This window comes from Camelus ferus, chromosome 27, assembly GCF_009834535.1.
Source record: "Camelus ferus isolate YT-003-E chromosome 27, BCGSAC_Cfer_1.0, whole genome shotgun sequence".
In the NCBI taxonomy this organism is placed as follows: domain Eukaryota; kingdom Metazoa; phylum Chordata; class Mammalia; order Artiodactyla; family Camelidae; genus Camelus; species Camelus ferus.
The window spans coordinates 16,200,034-16,217,438 of record NC_045722.1 but is presented as its reverse complement, the minus strand read 5'-3'; the positions used below and the strand labels follow the sequence as shown (position 1 = coordinate 16,217,438).

The 17,405-nt window shown below is 38.9% G+C and overlaps 1 protein-coding gene across 1 annotated transcript in view; it reads right to left on the bottom strand.

Moving 5' to 3' along the window:
- Nucleotides 1–17,405, bottom strand: part of CHD2 (chromodomain helicase DNA binding protein 2) — a 109,634-nt gene that overhangs the window by 34,952 nt on the left and 57,277 nt on the right. Inside the window, 10 exon segments of the mRNA XM_032468981.1 lie at nucleotides 366–462; nucleotides 1,479–1,627; nucleotides 2,240–2,389; nucleotides 5,421–5,492; nucleotides 7,600–7,752; nucleotides 8,089–8,251; nucleotides 8,943–9,131; nucleotides 14,234–14,424; nucleotides 15,234–15,323; nucleotides 17,184–17,400. Of these exon segments, the coding sequence (XP_032324872.1) occupies nucleotides 366–462; nucleotides 1,479–1,627; nucleotides 2,240–2,389; nucleotides 5,421–5,492; nucleotides 7,600–7,752; nucleotides 8,089–8,251; nucleotides 8,943–9,131; nucleotides 14,234–14,424; nucleotides 15,234–15,323; nucleotides 17,184–17,400 (1,471 nt within the window).

Genomic DNA, 17,405 nt, shown 5'->3' with positions numbered 1-17,405 from the left:
ACTGGTGCAAACAAACCGACTCTCTTCTCCAATACTCCACTGTCTCTTACACTCTGTTTTACACCCTTTACATCTAATGTTCCAAACTTCTATTCATACAAAGGATATGTTGAAACTTCAGAAATTATAACAAATAAAATTGGAATTAAAAAGACCAAAGATAAAATCCTCAAATGTTTTTCTCATTCCTTCCCATTCAATTTAGGAAGAGCTTTGAGTTCTGCAAGAAGAAAACAGAAACTATGCCCTTCAAGTAATTACGGTTTCTCTATAAAAGCCTCAGACTTAGAATCTGCTTCCAGAAAAATTCAGACTCTCACGGATGATACTTATCAAGAAAAAAATCTTCCCTCACTATTAATTACCTGAGGCTCTGATTCTTCCCCTTCAAGTTCTTTGAAGAGATCCTCTGCTCCAAATTTCAAAATAGCTGTCAGCTCTTCTTTATTAAAAGGATTTGAACTGTAGAAGTAAAATGTAGCTGTAAGCCCTCAGGAATGTCAAATAACCTCTGCGGGGTTCTAAACACCTATTCTTCATAAAGAGGTCAAATTACTGGTGAAAATATAAATTCTGCCACAAGAAAAATGATCTCACAAATATTTCATTTCTTTCTTTTTTTTTAATCCAGAGGATAAGTCTGTGCTGGTAAACCTAACCTGACAGAAGACCAGGAAACCAATTATCTTCCTGTTGGCTCATCTATTACAACATGGTTAAGCAAGAAAGATAATTAGCAACGTGAGAGAAGGGAGCTCTCCCTTTGTCCTTTGACTCAGAAAGTTACCATTCAACTAGAATTTTCAAACTTCTCATCTCTGGTCCAAAATGAAAGAACTAGGTTCCTCTTTAATGGAAAATTGTCACCTGAAAATACTCTACTTAGGAAGAGCTCACTGGATTTCACATGTAACACAAGCTGTAACACTGCCACAGAAGATACTCGATAATCCGATCGAAATATCAACTCTCTAAGAGGAACAGTTGTGCTTCCAAATAAAGCCAGTTGAGACTTAACTCCTTTCCTTTTATACCTTTCTGTTTTCAATAGGACAAATAATCAATCTGCACACAAACATTTTTACCAATAGTAAGAAAACAGCTGCCAGTTCAACCTGGTGCATTCTTACTGCTGAGAAGGCCAAGGCAACGCTGTGCCAGGATGAAAGGGGGAGCCCAGAGCTGCCACTGCTGCTCTGCGTCATCTGCCACAGGCAGAGCCAAAAGCAGAAGGCAAGAGAGAAGGGCAGGAGAGAAAGACAGAGAGGGCACCTGAGAAAAAGGCTGACATGTCAGAAAGAGGAAGAAACGGGGAAAAAAAAAGAAAAAGAAAATGCCATCTTGCAGTTTCGGCTTGGCCTTTTCCAGGTAATTAATGGACTATTGTCTGTTGTAGAGCATCCTATTTGAAGAACTAATTATACCAAATGTTGATGTAAAATTGACTCTGCTACCTCCCCCATCTTTCTGGCACTTACTTGGACCTTCCCGAGTTGTTTTCCAGAACCGTCCGGCCAGTGGTATCCATGCGCTGAATCACCAGATGGTCCAATACCATCTTCTTTTTGGCTCGTTCTATGATCTCTTCCTCCACTGTCCCCTTTGTAACCAAGCGGTAAATATTTACCTATAGGAAAAGGTAATGTTACGCTTACACCTGATCACACACACAAAAAAGTCACCTCTGTCTAAAACCAAGAGCGGAAATAAAAATTGATTTGTTCTATGCTATGATATACCCCTGGTAAGCCATCCACCCAAGCAGACAACTTAAGTTCATGCAATATTTTTATCATCTACAGCACATTACATTCTTAAATAAAACTGCCCCTAAGGGACTGTTACTATAGCCTTGTTCTAATGGTAAAAATGTTGCTAAAGAATATTCCATTTCACCAAAGCCAAATCGTTGGCCAAATACGAAACTTATGAGTTACCCAGTATTAGAGCAGACTTTGAAATTCATCTACAAATGAAAAAGGTGTGTGTGTACTTTTCCAACATACTTCAGAGAAAACACTGGTCATGCATAATAAAAATAAACCACTTTCAACAATACTAGAATATTTAACAACTTTTCCATATTAAAATAGAGGGAAAATTTCAGTTCTAAGTCTATGCATCATGTATCTTTCTTCAGATAAACCAGAAAGTTACTGGTGATGTACTTTTCAAACAGTGAAATGGTTCCGTAATAGACTAATCTTACAGCCATATCCAGAAGCCTCTCCCCACTGACCTGCTTCTTCTGACCAATTCTGTGGGCTCGGGCTTGTGCCTGCAAGTCGTTCTGGGGGTTCCAGTCAGAGTCAAAGATGACGACTGTGTCCGCGGAAGCCAAATTGATTCCTAGGCCACCAGCCCTTGTCGAGAGCAGGAAACAGAAGTCCTGTACACAATGCAATATACTACTTTATGCAGTGGCCTTCTCAGAAACAGTTTCACAGTCCAATAAGCCCTTATACCTGGAAACCCCTGCAGGTGTGAAGAAAAGTGAGATATGATGGACAAACTTTATGGAGGCTACAAGAATGTAGGGACTGGATGGCAGAGTGAATTTTCATTTGATTAAGAGGTAAGTGTCAGTGCAATGAACTAGGGAGTAATGTAGAATCTGATAAGGCAACAGGAACAAAAGAATTAGTGTTCTCTCCTGGCTAAAACTAGTACACAAGCAGTTAACAGAAACCAGACAAACTCAGTTATCAAGGGGGTCATTTCAGCAAGTTGCCAAGATACTGATTTTCTGGGTAAAGGTGGAGTATGCCACGTGAGGCAGTCAGTACAAGCTAGGAAACTTCACTGTGTGAACGTGCATTCATCTGTTAGGCTGGTGAGGAACACAGACACGCTGGACTAACAGATCACATGAGGGAAGCACAGGATCCTCAGTCACCACAGAACGTGCGCCGAGGAAACCAGAGCAGCTGTGGCTGCAGAGGCATGTGTGGGAGAGCCCCAGGCACTGACATATTCCAGCTGCCACAGCAATGATGACAGGGATCAGGCTGGCACAGCACACCTGCCCGCATCTGCATGCTCAGAGAAAGACGGCAGGAGGCAGAGAATAAACTCTGAGCCAGCGAAAAAGAAAGCCAAATATTTGTTTTCAGGGAATTCCATTATGTATATTAAAGGCCGACACCTTTCTGGCATGGAAGTGGCACTCAAAAGCTGGTAGCTCTGAGTTACATTTTGATAAATGGGTATATTTAATATATATACATAGACGCAATGAAAAAGTCTCCATGTTCTACATAACGGTCACATTCGGCAACACTACACCATAGAAATAAAAATGGAGCAGCTGTCTCACAAGGATTTTAAACAGGTTCAATAAAAAACCGATCAGCAGGTGTGTGGAAGCACATCCTTTGTGATCCTCGGCAGAGACACTGAGCATCACCACACTCACTCTAAAGAGAAGCCTTCAGGTAAGCACTTGAGAATGAGATACCTAAAACTTAAATAAAATCTGGGGTCTGAATGATCATACAAAATATTTTCCATGGCACTTTTCATCAAAGATAACGTGAATTAAGGTATTATGTGTGTCTATCATCAAACTGACAAAGGTTAGAAACTATGAAGCTAAGGGTGAGGTAAAATGGAAATATTCACACATAAACAGTATGACCATAAATTGGAAAAATTCAGCAAAATGTGTCAAAAATTTTGTCTACATGCTCATATATGCTTAAGTAAGCACACAATAAAGTAATAAATAATGGTACAGGCATGAGAAAATATTAGAAATCACAATTTTTTTAAATCTTTTATTACATGGGAAAATGCTCAGAGTAGAATTCTGAGTGGGAGGTGACAACAAAACTCTGTGCAGTTTGATCCCAGCTGGGCCAACATATACAGAAATAAATGTTTTCCTCCAGTATAAATGGAAACACACACAACTGAGGTGCACAGCAAGCTGTCTCTGGGATGGGAGTTTGGTACAATTTTTCTTCTTTGTACTCGTCACCATCTTCCAAAATTTCTGAATGTGCATATAATAGTTTCCCTCAGTGAGAAAGCGTTTAAACTTCTTTAATTAATTTAAAAAGGCTCAAAATGGCAGAAAACGGTGGAGAATCTATATTCTACATACAGCCATGGGCCAGGGGGATCAATCAGAATTACAAAGAAAGCAATTTTAGCCTTTTTTTATTCAACTCATACTGTTTTGAACCAAGCGTAAGGAACACAGAAGCAATCTCCACAAATAGTGAGTAATGACACTGGCTATCGCTGACGGGTGCTGTCTGGGTGCCAGGCAAGTGCTCAGCGCTGCGTGCTGACTTCTGCACTTAACCCTCACAGCAGGGCTAGCGAGTAGGGTTTGGGGCGATCGGGATTTCACAGTTGAGAAACAGGGAGGAGAGAAAGGAGGAATGGGAATTAGATAGTTATCGGTATTTTTGGTAATTCCTCTTTTCTTTAACTATTCAGAGCCTTGGTTCTGAAGAGATTAGTACCCAAAACTCCTCAAGGAGAAGTAAACTTTCAGGCTGGAGAAGCGGCCAGCATACTGTAGTCTAACTAGGCCCTACATGCTCCTGGAGAGGCAGGAGGCATGCGATTCTGCAGCCACAGACAGACATGAGGAGTGTGTAAAACTCTTCAGAAAGCAGAAAAGTTAAGCCTGGTCTGTCTACACAGAACAGTGGCCCAGACTTGGGCGGTTCTAACGCTCTCTCCAGAGCAGTTCTAATCCTACCTCCAGCTCTCTCCGCTGCCTCCTTACCTCCACACACTGCTACAGCCTCACCTGCACCAAACCTCTTCTCCCCACTTCTCTCGTTCACACGGCATTTAACAGTTTGATGTGCACAAATTACAATGTTACCATGGTTTCCAATGTGTCCTAACTAGCTCTTCCATATATGCCTTAAAAACAAAATTACTTTACAATGTCAAATTCAAGCTGGAGACTTAACTGATGAACAAATGTTGCTATCTGCCAAAGCAAGGAAACTAAGCCACATTCTACCAGGGTCCAACAAATCTGAGACACGGCAAACAAACTTTTCAAGACACAAGTCATCAGATCAGAACCTTGTGCTGTCAATACAGATACATGTCAGAATCAATCCTGCTGGCCAGCCCTCCCCAACCTTTGCCTTGCTGTTGTTCTAGACCCAGAAATTTGGTATCTGGAAGCCACCAGAGAACACAGTTGCTATCAGGACTATTCTGTCATTAATCCGGACCAGGGGAGATAAACAAGCATGCATATGCTTCTTCTGGAGTGGCAAACAACAAAATCAAGAGGCAACTTTCATATTAGTGACTTCTCATTCCCTTGTCAGGTAGGAGAGCTGCACTGTGAATTTGTTTCTGAAACGGAATACGTGAAGCCAGAAAGGCTTTCCCCTTGATACGGAGCCCAAGCTGCCCAAACAACAAAGCCATGCACGGTGTACCTCAGACCCATCCGCATTGAAGTGGTCCAGTGCCTGTTTTCGGATTTCTCCTTTGATGGAACCATCCAGACGCTGTAAAAATAAACCACAAGAAAATCATAAGGTAGGAAGGTCAGCGACACTCAAAATAGACACCAGACTTGTAACCTTCATCACTCCAATACCTACTGAGTAAAAATAACCAGAACACACTGGCAGAGTGCTGTCAAGGGGCTGTGCTTTAAGCAGCACACCCTTACTTGCCCCAAGCTCTCTGGTTACAAACTCGAGGTTCTGGTGCAAAGGGCTACCTAGGCCTATCCCAGGATCAGAATGGCTGCCAGGACCCGTAAGGAGAAAGATGGCAACCCAAGCCAGGCTGACAGGCCTTGTTTGCCCTACAGCTGTGGGTACTGAAGAGATTAGGAAATACCACCACCGGTCACCTAGTAACTAGCTCCTGCAGAAAGATGACTCTCTTAGCTAACGTGGCTGAACGTTGCCCTGTTATTAAGTGCTACAGAAGCCAAAATTATTTACATAATTTTGTTTGGAGAACACTTTTCCATAATATTGAAAAGTACTAAAATTTAGTGGGTCATATATCACAGCTTTTCCAAAAACTACACTCTAAAATCAGAGCAAAGTGTCCAAGCAGGCACGATGCATCTTCAAAAGAGCCTCTGGCATTTACTAGCACGTACAATTCTTATTCTAGAGTACATGTCAACTCTAGGTCCAAAACAGGGTCACCACAGAGAAACTATATAATGTGTAAAATAAATACTAAAGAATGATTGATTACCTGTATGCTATACCTATAAAGCATTTATCACTCCTTAAAATCATTTTCACATTTCTTCCCCTTAATTCACACTTGAGATAAGCAAAATACCTCATTTTACAGAAGGCAAAACTGACCCGACAGCTGTCATCAGTGGTCATGATCAGTGATGGCGTAGGGCCGAGTCCATGCCCACCAAACCCAGAGCCACCTGAACACAAGTAGAACCGCATGTGGGAATCCCTTCTCTCCTTTCTGATGACAGACTCTACTCAGAGCCTTAACCCAAAGCTAAGTTCAAATGCCAGGTTCACAGCCTATGTTTGAAATCAGAAAACCCAAATGACCCTTTTTTTATCCTCACTGGAAGACATGATAAACCTGAGTGGACTCCAGGCTACTCCCTAGAGAGAAAACTAATGCATTCTTATTTTACTTGGCATCAGTGATTAGCTAGACCTGAAAGCTCACAGGGATCAGATGCACTGAGAGATAACCGACTTTCTATAGTGTGCCATTTCTGATCTGACCATATTCTAAGACAGCTACCAAAAGGCCACACAAGGTACTATGGATATAAATACTTTCAGGTTATGTTAAAAGACAACCTCTTACTGAGTTTTAAAGCTTGGCCTTTGTGGGAGAGAATCCAAGATTCTTCAATAACAGCATAATTACATGAGTTGGTAGAACAGTCCATCAAAAGTAAAGAAAAAAATTTCTCTAATACACCTTAAAACTCAAGCCCCATAAAAATATTAGGCCAGAAGTCAAGGTAAATTGCATTCATGTCTGTAAACAGATCACAGATAAGTTTCCCATAGTCGTAACACGTAGAAAAATATTATGCTATTTAAACTCTTTCCCCTCATCTTATTTTTGTCTTTATCTTACAGGAAATTAATGAATGAAGACAAAAACCCGAAATCACAATTGTGTAGAGCATACTCAGGGACGAGCGAGGTTTCAAGTGCACTGTCCTCCTGAGCTCCCAGCCTCACAGCCAGGGCCCGCGCCCTCTGGGGTGAAAGGCACCACTCCGCCACCTCCCTTTTTCTCTCTTCCCAGGATGCGGGCTTCTGTCATCAGGCTCACACGCCCCCCTCTGTTTGCCACAGGCTTGGAGACGTAAGATACCACCTAACACACTTTTCTCTTGCCCAGTTTTCCTTCCTCTAATCCCCATCCCTCCCCCACCAAAAAAAGAATGACCTTCCCATGACCTTTCTTCATTACAGGGTAACCTAAAGGCATGGAAGAAACATTAAGACCCTCCTGGAATCTTAATCTCAATTTGTTTCAAGCAAGAAAACTCATCTTTTCTACTTGAGGGTAATTTAGCAAGTGAAGTGTACATCCCAATCCAGAGGGAGGGAGAAGAGGAAGGGAGAGACCCCGATCACCCAGCATCCTCACCTGGAAGGGATAGTGCTTTATAGTCAGGTACTCGGCCAGGATATCCAACATTCTCACCATCTGAGAGAAGATAAGGACTCTGTTGCCCCTTTCTCGAAGTCTTGTCAACAGTTTATCCAACAGAATCAGCTTCCCACTGCTCCTGATCAGGGACTGAAGATTGAAAAGACATTCCAATCGTCATGTTCAAAACCATCCTTTAATCTGCCCGTAATCTCTAAAAGTTACTGTTTTTAAAAATCATCCTTAAGCTTTTTGAAGTCCTCTGCAACCCGGCTGACAAGCAATTCCAGAAATGTTCTTTACTTGGTATCTGTGACAATACACTTTCCAGATTTTTTCCTAGCTACTTGACGTTTCTCACCTGTTTTTAAAGGTTCTCTTGATGCTCCCTGAAGAGTCATCAAGGAGGAAAAAGAGCATTTTGATAAATGCTACAGAAACTAAGTCGTCTTTAAGAAAAAAATTACAAACAAGGTAACCACACACCAAAAGAATCTCCTGTCCATATTCCCTTTCATTTTCTTCAGGGGGTTTAATCAGGTAACAGTGGTTGCAGCATTTTTTCAGTTCCATCACAATGTTAAGGAAACCAGAAGTGCTGCCTCTCGTTCCTTTGGCAAGAGCCTTGTAATTCCTGGTCAGAATCCATCTGCAAATTAAGATAAGAAAAATATTATAGATTTAAGGAAAGAGTTGGAGGTACCAGAAATTTATAAAAGAAAAGTAGTGTTCGGTGGAGATGGGGGGATAAAAAGACAGGGAGGAAGGCTTTAGTTTGTATCTCCTGCCACCTAACCAGGACCCCTCACACATCTCCAGACTGTTTCAGACTATTAATTACTCTGCTGGGTATTTGAACCTGGCTGAACACAGAAACATTAATAATAAATAACAATAACAGAAAAAAATTTATATATAGCTCATAAATGTAAAACAATGACTGTCACTGAAGCAGTCTTTATTGTAGGATAAAAGTGGAAATTAAGCTGTCTACAACTACAGAAAGCAGTTAAATAAATTAGACATACCGTAAGACAGAAGCTATATACCCATTTAAACTGTTTTAAAAAAGGGTACTTTACATGATATTCATGGTAAGTATGTTTTGTATCCCAATTTGAAAAGGGAGGTGAAATGCATAAATATTCATGCATATCAATATATATGCTTTTAACCACAAACCTCAAAACAATAGAAGTACTTTTTTTCTAAGTAGTGAAATTTCTTTACGCTTTTAGCAATCATACTTTAGGAATCTATCTCAAAGAGGAAGAATGCTCCAGGATTTTCACAGGGACAGATCTTAATTCCATGCGGGCCTAACCCAGCCAACAACTTACTTGTAATACTGTTTCTGAAGGGCCGACATCTCCACCCTGAGAATCTGTTCCACTTTGGCAGGAAGGGATTTCTCCACGTCTTTTTTGACTCTCCGGAGAAGGAAAGGCTCTAGCACCTTATGAAGACTCTGATAGCCATTCTCTCTTCCTTTCCCATGGTCTTCCTCAAAGTCTTCCCAGAACTCAAACCTAGAGATGAAATAGTACATGTAGCATTACTTAACTACACAGAAAAAAAGAAGCATTTTTCCAATTAAAATTTCTTTTAAAAGGAACTAAGTAGAAAAAAAAATCTGTTAAAAAAAAATGAATCTTCTCTATAAGGAAAAATAAATTATCAGTCACTAGCTCTTGAACACAAGAGAAGGGAAAACAAAAAGCTAAGGGGAAACACAATGGATAATGGCAGGTTTCCAATTCTGAGACTGGATCCACAGTTCACAAAATATTTCCGTGTATCATACAATTAGTACGTAAGAAAATGTGAGTTATTGTGATAACGTGTTATGCAAAAAAATTAAATCATAAACTATCTTTTAATAAGCACCAACTGATTGGGAAAATAAAATTCAGAGGGAAAAGAATAATTAGTGGCGATATTAGAGCTGTCACTGCTCTCAAAGGTGAAAGTTAGTTATATGATTCCCACCAGTCATCTTCACTGCTCATAGATTAAAAAGTTAATGGATTACAATGACGGTAAGACTACAGCCCCCAGACAAGAAGAACAAAATGTGCGATAAAAATTTAATACTGACAGAACTTGGGGACACAAAATTTATTAATGAATTTAAAAACGTATCACCCGTAATAATTCTACCTGAACTCTACAGATAAAAGTTTCTCATGTTTAAATCTTAATTCAACCATCTTTAGTTTAATAAAGGCTGTATGGCAGAAATTCATAATGGGACATTATGATCAACTTCTTTCCAAAAAAAAAAAAAAATGAAAAATTTATTTCATGAAGCTTCGAAAAATATGCTTTGTGTCTCACCACCAAATAGCCAACAAAGTGCCTGTAAGAACTAGCTTAGTTGTGTGTGCAGGATCTGCTCTCTGACATCAGGTGGCCCTGCTCTGCGGGCGACTCAAGTCTCACAACACTCAACTCAGTGACTCAGCATTACCTAGAACTATTTAAGACTCAAGCACGTGCTCTCTGATAAGACAGAAAATTCAAAGACAGCAAATGCCAGCACTGCTACTGGGTACAAGGATGTCAAGAGTCTGCTGCCATTTCTGAACTCATGGATGGCCAAGTGCTGCGTTAGGTACTGCCAGGTGGGTCAGCATCCGCCTTCGTGACACCTGGTCATGCCTGAAACAACCATGATCAGAGAAGTGGACAAAATGATCTTTTGGGGTGAAGATCGAAAAACATCATTGAATCTTACAGCTTGAAAAATCTAAGGTAAAGTGTATTTTGCCACGCTGCTATGAAAATACTCTAAGGACATAACATAAAATGAGGAATTAACACTGGTAACAGGACTAAAAGGAACAGTGTGAAGTGAGCCATCTCAGTGGCTCCTCACACTAAATGTATGAAGCAACTGCAAGTGAGGGACGATCACGACCTGTCAGGCCATTTTCTGTAAAGCGGGGAGATAATTTCAAGAGAATGTTTTCATTTACTTAACACACTGTAATTAATTAAAATTATACTAGTCTAAAAACTAATATTTTATTTACAAGATTTACTTCCCTTACCATTTTAGGCAACAAATATTTTCACCCACCTAGTGTACTCTTACATTTAATATGTAATTTAATATGTACTCTTACATATTAAAGGAGTTACTGTGAGAGCATGGTTTCTTTATATACACACTCAATTGTTTCTAAACTGCCTACGGCTGCCTTCTATCTGCACAGCAGGTGAGCAGCTGTGACAGAAACCATAATGCCTACAAGATGAAAAAGTTTACCACCAGGTCCTTTAAGAAAAAGTTTGCTATTTCCCGCAGCAGATAACTGTCAATTCACAACACCATATATTGAAAAAAAAATATGGTCGGAGTGGTGAGCTTAAAATGATACCACATCACAGCCTAGAACGTCGTTACTTTACATATCTCCCTGTTTAACCAACTTCTGACCTTAACATGTCTCTCCAAGAGGAGAAGTTCAAAAGACATTGACCTTGGTCACAGAAGACCAGAAACTGATCTCAGCCCATCCACTTATTGACTGTGTGACATGGGGTTTCATGATCTCTCTAAGACAGCATATTCTTACCACAATCTGAGGCTAAACATACAAGTGCATCAAAAAGCTCAGATATGGGAAAGCAGTATACCATGTGAACAATCACCAGAACAGAGATGCGGAGCTCAACAGACCTAAGGAACAAGAAACAGAACTAAAGAGGGACACTGCATGTGATAACAAGGTCATGTGTGCATGCACCTAACAATAGAGCCTCAAAACTGACAGAAGTGAAAGAAGCAGATCATTCAACAAGTAGAGTTAAACACTGAAGTCCTTCACCCTCAGTTACTGATAGAACAACTGGACACGAAGTCAGCAAAGATACAGAAGGCTGGAACAAGACTATCAACCAAGTTAACTCAATGGACACTTACAGAACTCTACCTAACAAAAGCAGAATAAACATTATTCTTTTCAAGTACACATGGAAAATTCTCCAAGACAGAAAATATACTAGACCATATAACAAGTAACAATTTATTTAAAGCATATTCTCTAAGACAAAGTTAATCACAAATCATTTGGAAAATATCTAAATATCTGGAAATGAAACAAGCTTCTGGGGGAAAAAAAACTGCATGAAAGAAGAAATCACAAGATAAATTGGAAAATAGGTGAAACTGAATGAAAATAAAAACGTAAGAGATCAACATTTATGGGATGCAGCTAAAGCAGTGCAGAGGGGGAACCTATGCCTTTAAATACCCATAGTGGGAAAAGGAAGAAAAAGACTTAAATCAATAATCTCAAGCCTCCATCTTAAGAAAACAGAAAACAAGAAAAATAAATGAAAAGCAAAGGAAGGGAGTAATAAAAAAAATGAGAGTAGAAATAAATAAAATTTAAAAACAGGAAAAAACCGGTAACATCAGAAGTTGGTTTCTTTGAAAACATCCTCAAAATTGTTAAACCTTTATCTAAAATGACAAAGAGACAAGACATAAATTACCATAATCAAAAAATGTAGTCACTATTGATCCTTCAAAAGTTAAAAAGATTATAAGGAAACACTACAGCTGTATGCCAACAAATAAGGCAACTTAGATGAAATACACAAATTCTTAAAAAGACACAAGTTAACAAAATTAAGTCAAGATGAAATAGAAAACCTGAATAGACCTATAACTAGAAAATGAATTAGTCATTAAAAATTTTCTCACAAAGAGAAGCTAAGACTCATAGGGAAACACTGGTGAATCCTACAAATATTTTAAAAAGAAATAACACACATTCCAGCAAAGATATAGAAAAGGCTAATGAACACATGAAAAGATGTTCAACGTAACTAGTCATTAAAGATATGCAAGTCAAAACCATAATGAGATACCACTACACACCCACCAGAACAGCTAGACCCCGAAAGACTGACAACATACCAAGTGCTGGTGATGACACACAGAAACTAGAAAATGCAAACATTTCTGTTTCTAAGTGTAATGCCAAATGGTACGGTCTCTTTGGAAAACAGCCAGTAGTTTCTTAAGAGCTTAAATACTTTCCAAACAACCAGGCAATTCTACTCCTAAATATCTATTCATATGTCCACACAAAGACGCAACAGCCCCAAACCGAAGCAATTCAGACTCTATCAACTGGTGACTGGACACACATACAATGGAACATCACTGCATAATAAGGAATAACTCCTGATAAACTCTGTAACATGGGTGAATCTCAAAATTATTATGTTAAGTAAAAGAAGCCAAAAACAAAAGACTGCTCAACTAGGATTCCATTTAGATAAAACTTCCAGAAAGATAAATCTCAGGAGATGAAAGCTGACTGGCGATTGCCTAAGGCTCTAAATTGAAACAGAGATTAACTACAAACAGGCAAGAGGGAACTTTTTCAGTGAGGAAAATACTCTAAAAGTAGGTTATGGTGATGGTTGCCCAACTGTATAAATTTGTTTAAAAAAAAAGTTGATTTGTATACTTACAAATGTGCATTTTATGGTATGTAAATTACATCCCAAAAGGCTGTTTAAAAAAATAAATAAACAACACATGGGGAAAGGGACCATTTATAAGTTGTTCCTTAAGCCATCCAAAATGCCTTGCTCAGTTTATGGCACACAGTAGGCACTCAAGTCTTTTCTAAATTAAAAAGAAAACATTGTGGAGCATTTACCTGTCAATTTGACAACTCTTAATTGAACTGTTCACAGCGTGCCAGGTACTATTCTAGGCAATGTGGACCGCAGATGAATAAAGTAAACAAGATCCCTGCTACTTTTGGCATAATTTAATGACATGGGATGAACAAGGAAATAAATGGAAAACAGAGGTGCAGTACAGAAAATAAAATGGGGTATGGATAATAAGCATGTCTAATAGGCAACTTTTGGTTTAATAGTCTGAGAAGACCTCTTAAAAAGTGGTGGGATTATAAGCTGAGGCAAAAATATTTAAGAAGTGGCCATATGAAGGTAAGGGGGAGGAAAAACTTCCCAGGCAAAAAGAATAAAAATGGCTTGACATGTTATAGGAACAGAAAGACGGCTAGAATGGCCACAACGAGTGATGGAGAAAGCGGTGAGAGATGAGTCAGAGTAAGGAGGGCATTCCTAATTAGGGTAACAAATTTAGATTTCAAGTATCACTGAACACCACTGGATAAGTTTTATGAAAGGTCCATATACCATTTCTCCCACAAAAATATTTTCAATAAAGACATTCCATGTAAAGACATGCTTTCGTTATCAACAGTTTAAATTCAAGATATTCTTTAACACTTGTCAGATTGTGTACCTTGTATACTTCATTTCAATTATACTGATTACCTTATAACAACACTGAGGTCTGATGCTTCCTATTTACCAGCTATTTCCCCCAAAGCATTAAATGATCCAAATATTTGGTAGACAGTATGCTTTCCTCCTTTACTTATGTCTGGTTTCTGAGCTTTCTATCATTTACTATGAAACATTTTACTACTTTCGTTGCTGCCTCAGTTCAATACTTTGCTTTCCCCAAACCATGCCATCTGTTTTCCCTAAGGTCTACTAAAAAAAAGTTCAGAAGCATTGGCATTTCAGACATTCTAGCATCTTTTGAAACACATAGGAAGGAGCTTACTTCTCCGGCATAATAAAGTGCAGCAAGGACCAGAGCTCTTTCAGGGAATTCTGAAGAGGGGTCCCCGTAATCAGGAGCCTATGGTTGGACTTGAAATCAATCAGAGTTTTATACAATAAAGAGTCATCATTCTTCAACCGATGGGCTTCATCCACTCCCAGAAAGGCCCAGTTAATACTGCCCAGCACAGTCTAAAGTAAAAACAAAACAGAACGAGCCACCAGGTCAGAAGGGAACCCAAAAGCACTTGCAAGTGTTAATTATCTCTGTACAAAAACCATCACAAAGGTACACATAGGAACATTTATTCTTCACTGACTTAAAGTCCCTCAGGACTCTTCTGTTTATTCTGTTAGTGGCCAAATTGGTGTCTACGCAGAAGGGCAGGTCACTGTCAAAAGGTATAGGGGGGGTCTCTTATGCCAGGTATTGCTGCGTGCCTCAAAGCAAAAACGCAAGAACTGGTATGCTGGGCAAAAACAACACAAAAACAAAAACCACATGATTTTGCAGTCTCTCCTTAACGAAGAGTCTTCTCCGCCTACTCTCCACCCCAACCCTGAAGCACAGAAACACCAAGAGCCACCAAGTGGAACTGTTTATACTTATACATTCTTAGTAACTGTACAAAGGAGATAACTTAAAGAGCTTCATTTTTCTGTCCCCCTCACAGAGACCAGTCACAACATCTGTTCTACAGAAATGCTTAGCAATATGATGGCACTCAAGACCAGTTTCCAATGACTGACTGGAATCTCCTAAGTTACTGGCCTCAATACCCTTTCATCCTGTTTAATTCAGTTGGATTAGGTGACCCTTCAACTGTTAAGGTTCTGTTTTTTTTAATTTATAAACTTAATATTCTTTATAGTTTTTGTTTTTTACTCATTTGTTCTTTTAAATAAGAAAAGAAAAATAACATGGCAAGTGGGAGGCAAAGACCCCACCATTTGGACAAGTTGTACTCCAAAATCCAGCCTTTTAGCTACCAACTACACACCTTATCTTTTAAGAGGATCTCGTATGTTGTTATAAGTGCATTGAACTTCAGCCTTTTGGTCTGAGAGTGAATCCATTCATATTCTCGTATCTATAAAAGAAAACGGTAATTAAGATACAACTTCCACCTTTACCTTTCTGTATCACCAGCTAGTCTTGTGACAGATGCAATAGAAATATGTCAAATAAAACTGATTAGAATTTAATGAATACCTTATACATTCTAAATTGATCTAAATAACTGAAGTACAGAGCAGTAAGAGAAGTAAAAGATCTACTGAACAGCAAAACCTTTATTATCAGAACTTCTCAAATAAATAAATTGTCACCTCCCCATGCCCCCCACCCCTGATACATCTGATCAAAGAAATGCATTTCATCAGTAATTAAACCCTGGTGACTTGAACTTATCTAGGGATCTCCCAGAATGAGAGTTTTCTTTAGGAAATATAATCTGAACTTTTTGGATAGGGCATACTTTTTTGTTAGGAAGTAAAACAAATTCCAGTCTCTGGCTTGGCCAGAAATTTCAGTAATCATATAACGGAAAGATGTGGCCCCCAAGAAAAAGGAGAGGGAGGCTTACAGGATGAAAATATAATTTAATATGAATGAAAATGTCAATGTGAACTAACACAAAAACTAACACTTTCATACTGAAGTATAATGTACATAACTGGACACATAGCAAGCACAATGGCCTATGACAAAGCTCCTACAGGTGGGTTGTGAAGTTAGGAGCTGGAGAACAGGTCTAAGAGAGCAGGTGATCACCAAGTGAGAAGAAAGAACAAAGAAAAGGAATACTGGAAAGAAAAGATAATGTCCCTGACTCCACAGTTTTTTTTCAAAGTTCACTTTCTTTGTCCTCATCTTGAATTCAGTGCTTGAAGCCATTTTGCATAATCTAGAAAGTTTTTTTTTTTCTCATTTTTAATGGTTAACAAATGGATTAACAAATCTAAGAACTACCATATAGTTAAAAACTCAAAACTAGGGCAATGAAATCTACCAGAGTTTAGATTAGACAATTTAAATGAAAATATTTAGTAAAAATAAATCTGAATTAGCAATGATAATATACGGTTGTAACATCTCTAAGATTTGAGGATTCCTGATGGCTTGCTCTTATTATAAGCAATCTCTTAGAAACACTTTACTCCAACACACATACAGTGGTGGAAAAGGAAAGGTGTGGGACGAGACACTTCCTTGTCCCAAGCCCACATTCCAGCTGGCCTGGGGACAAGTGTTAAACTCTCTGAGTTAATTTCTTCCCCAGTCAGTTGGAAAGAGTACCATTTACATTGAAGACTATCATGAGAATCACAGGTAATATACACATAAAGCACCCAGAGGGTCTGGCACATAACAAGTACTTTTTAAAAAGTTAGTCATTATCAAGAAAAGATTTGCTAAACAAAGATAAACTTAAGTCCGTGTGTTCTAAGTTCCTGATGCTCAAGTTAACTTTGATATCAGACAAATAATTCTCATCTCTGCGGCTCTGAAATGGCTCATTGTCCTTTCATTCCTTTCCTGTAAGTTGCTCAACCTCACCATTTTAAAAGGATAGGAAACAAACTAAAAACTCGATTATTTTCAGTAATAACTCTCTTCTCAGCGAAAGTAATATGAACATTCCACAAGGTATTATTTCTATCTTATAATCCTTTATAAAGTGGTCTTAGAAGTACAGAAGACAGAGAAGAAAGACTTAATACTGCAACCCCAGCTAAGATTCCCATTCATGTACTGCTGCTGCATTTCTTTACATAATAAGCATAAGTTTTAAAGAATATCTGAATTGTACTTCTGCGATACATTAATCTCCCAAAGCCAGGGGCATAACACAGTGTCAGAATCATAATTTTACTAAAAACTATAATTGGTCAATTTCCAAAATACATTCATAACACAGATTCTATCCCAGTTCTTTTTGTTTACACACCGTATTTCTGCTCATCAGGTCACCTATGTAAACCACTACGTTAATCTCTGGTGCCCAGATTTCAAACTCCCTCTGCCATGAGGTGAGGGTGGATAAAGGGACGACTATAAGAAAGGGGCCATACAGCTGGTGTTGGTGGAACAGGTAGGAGAGGAATGATATGGTCTGGATGGTCTTTCCTAGGCCCATTTCATCAGCAAGGATTACACTGTTACTTCTGCA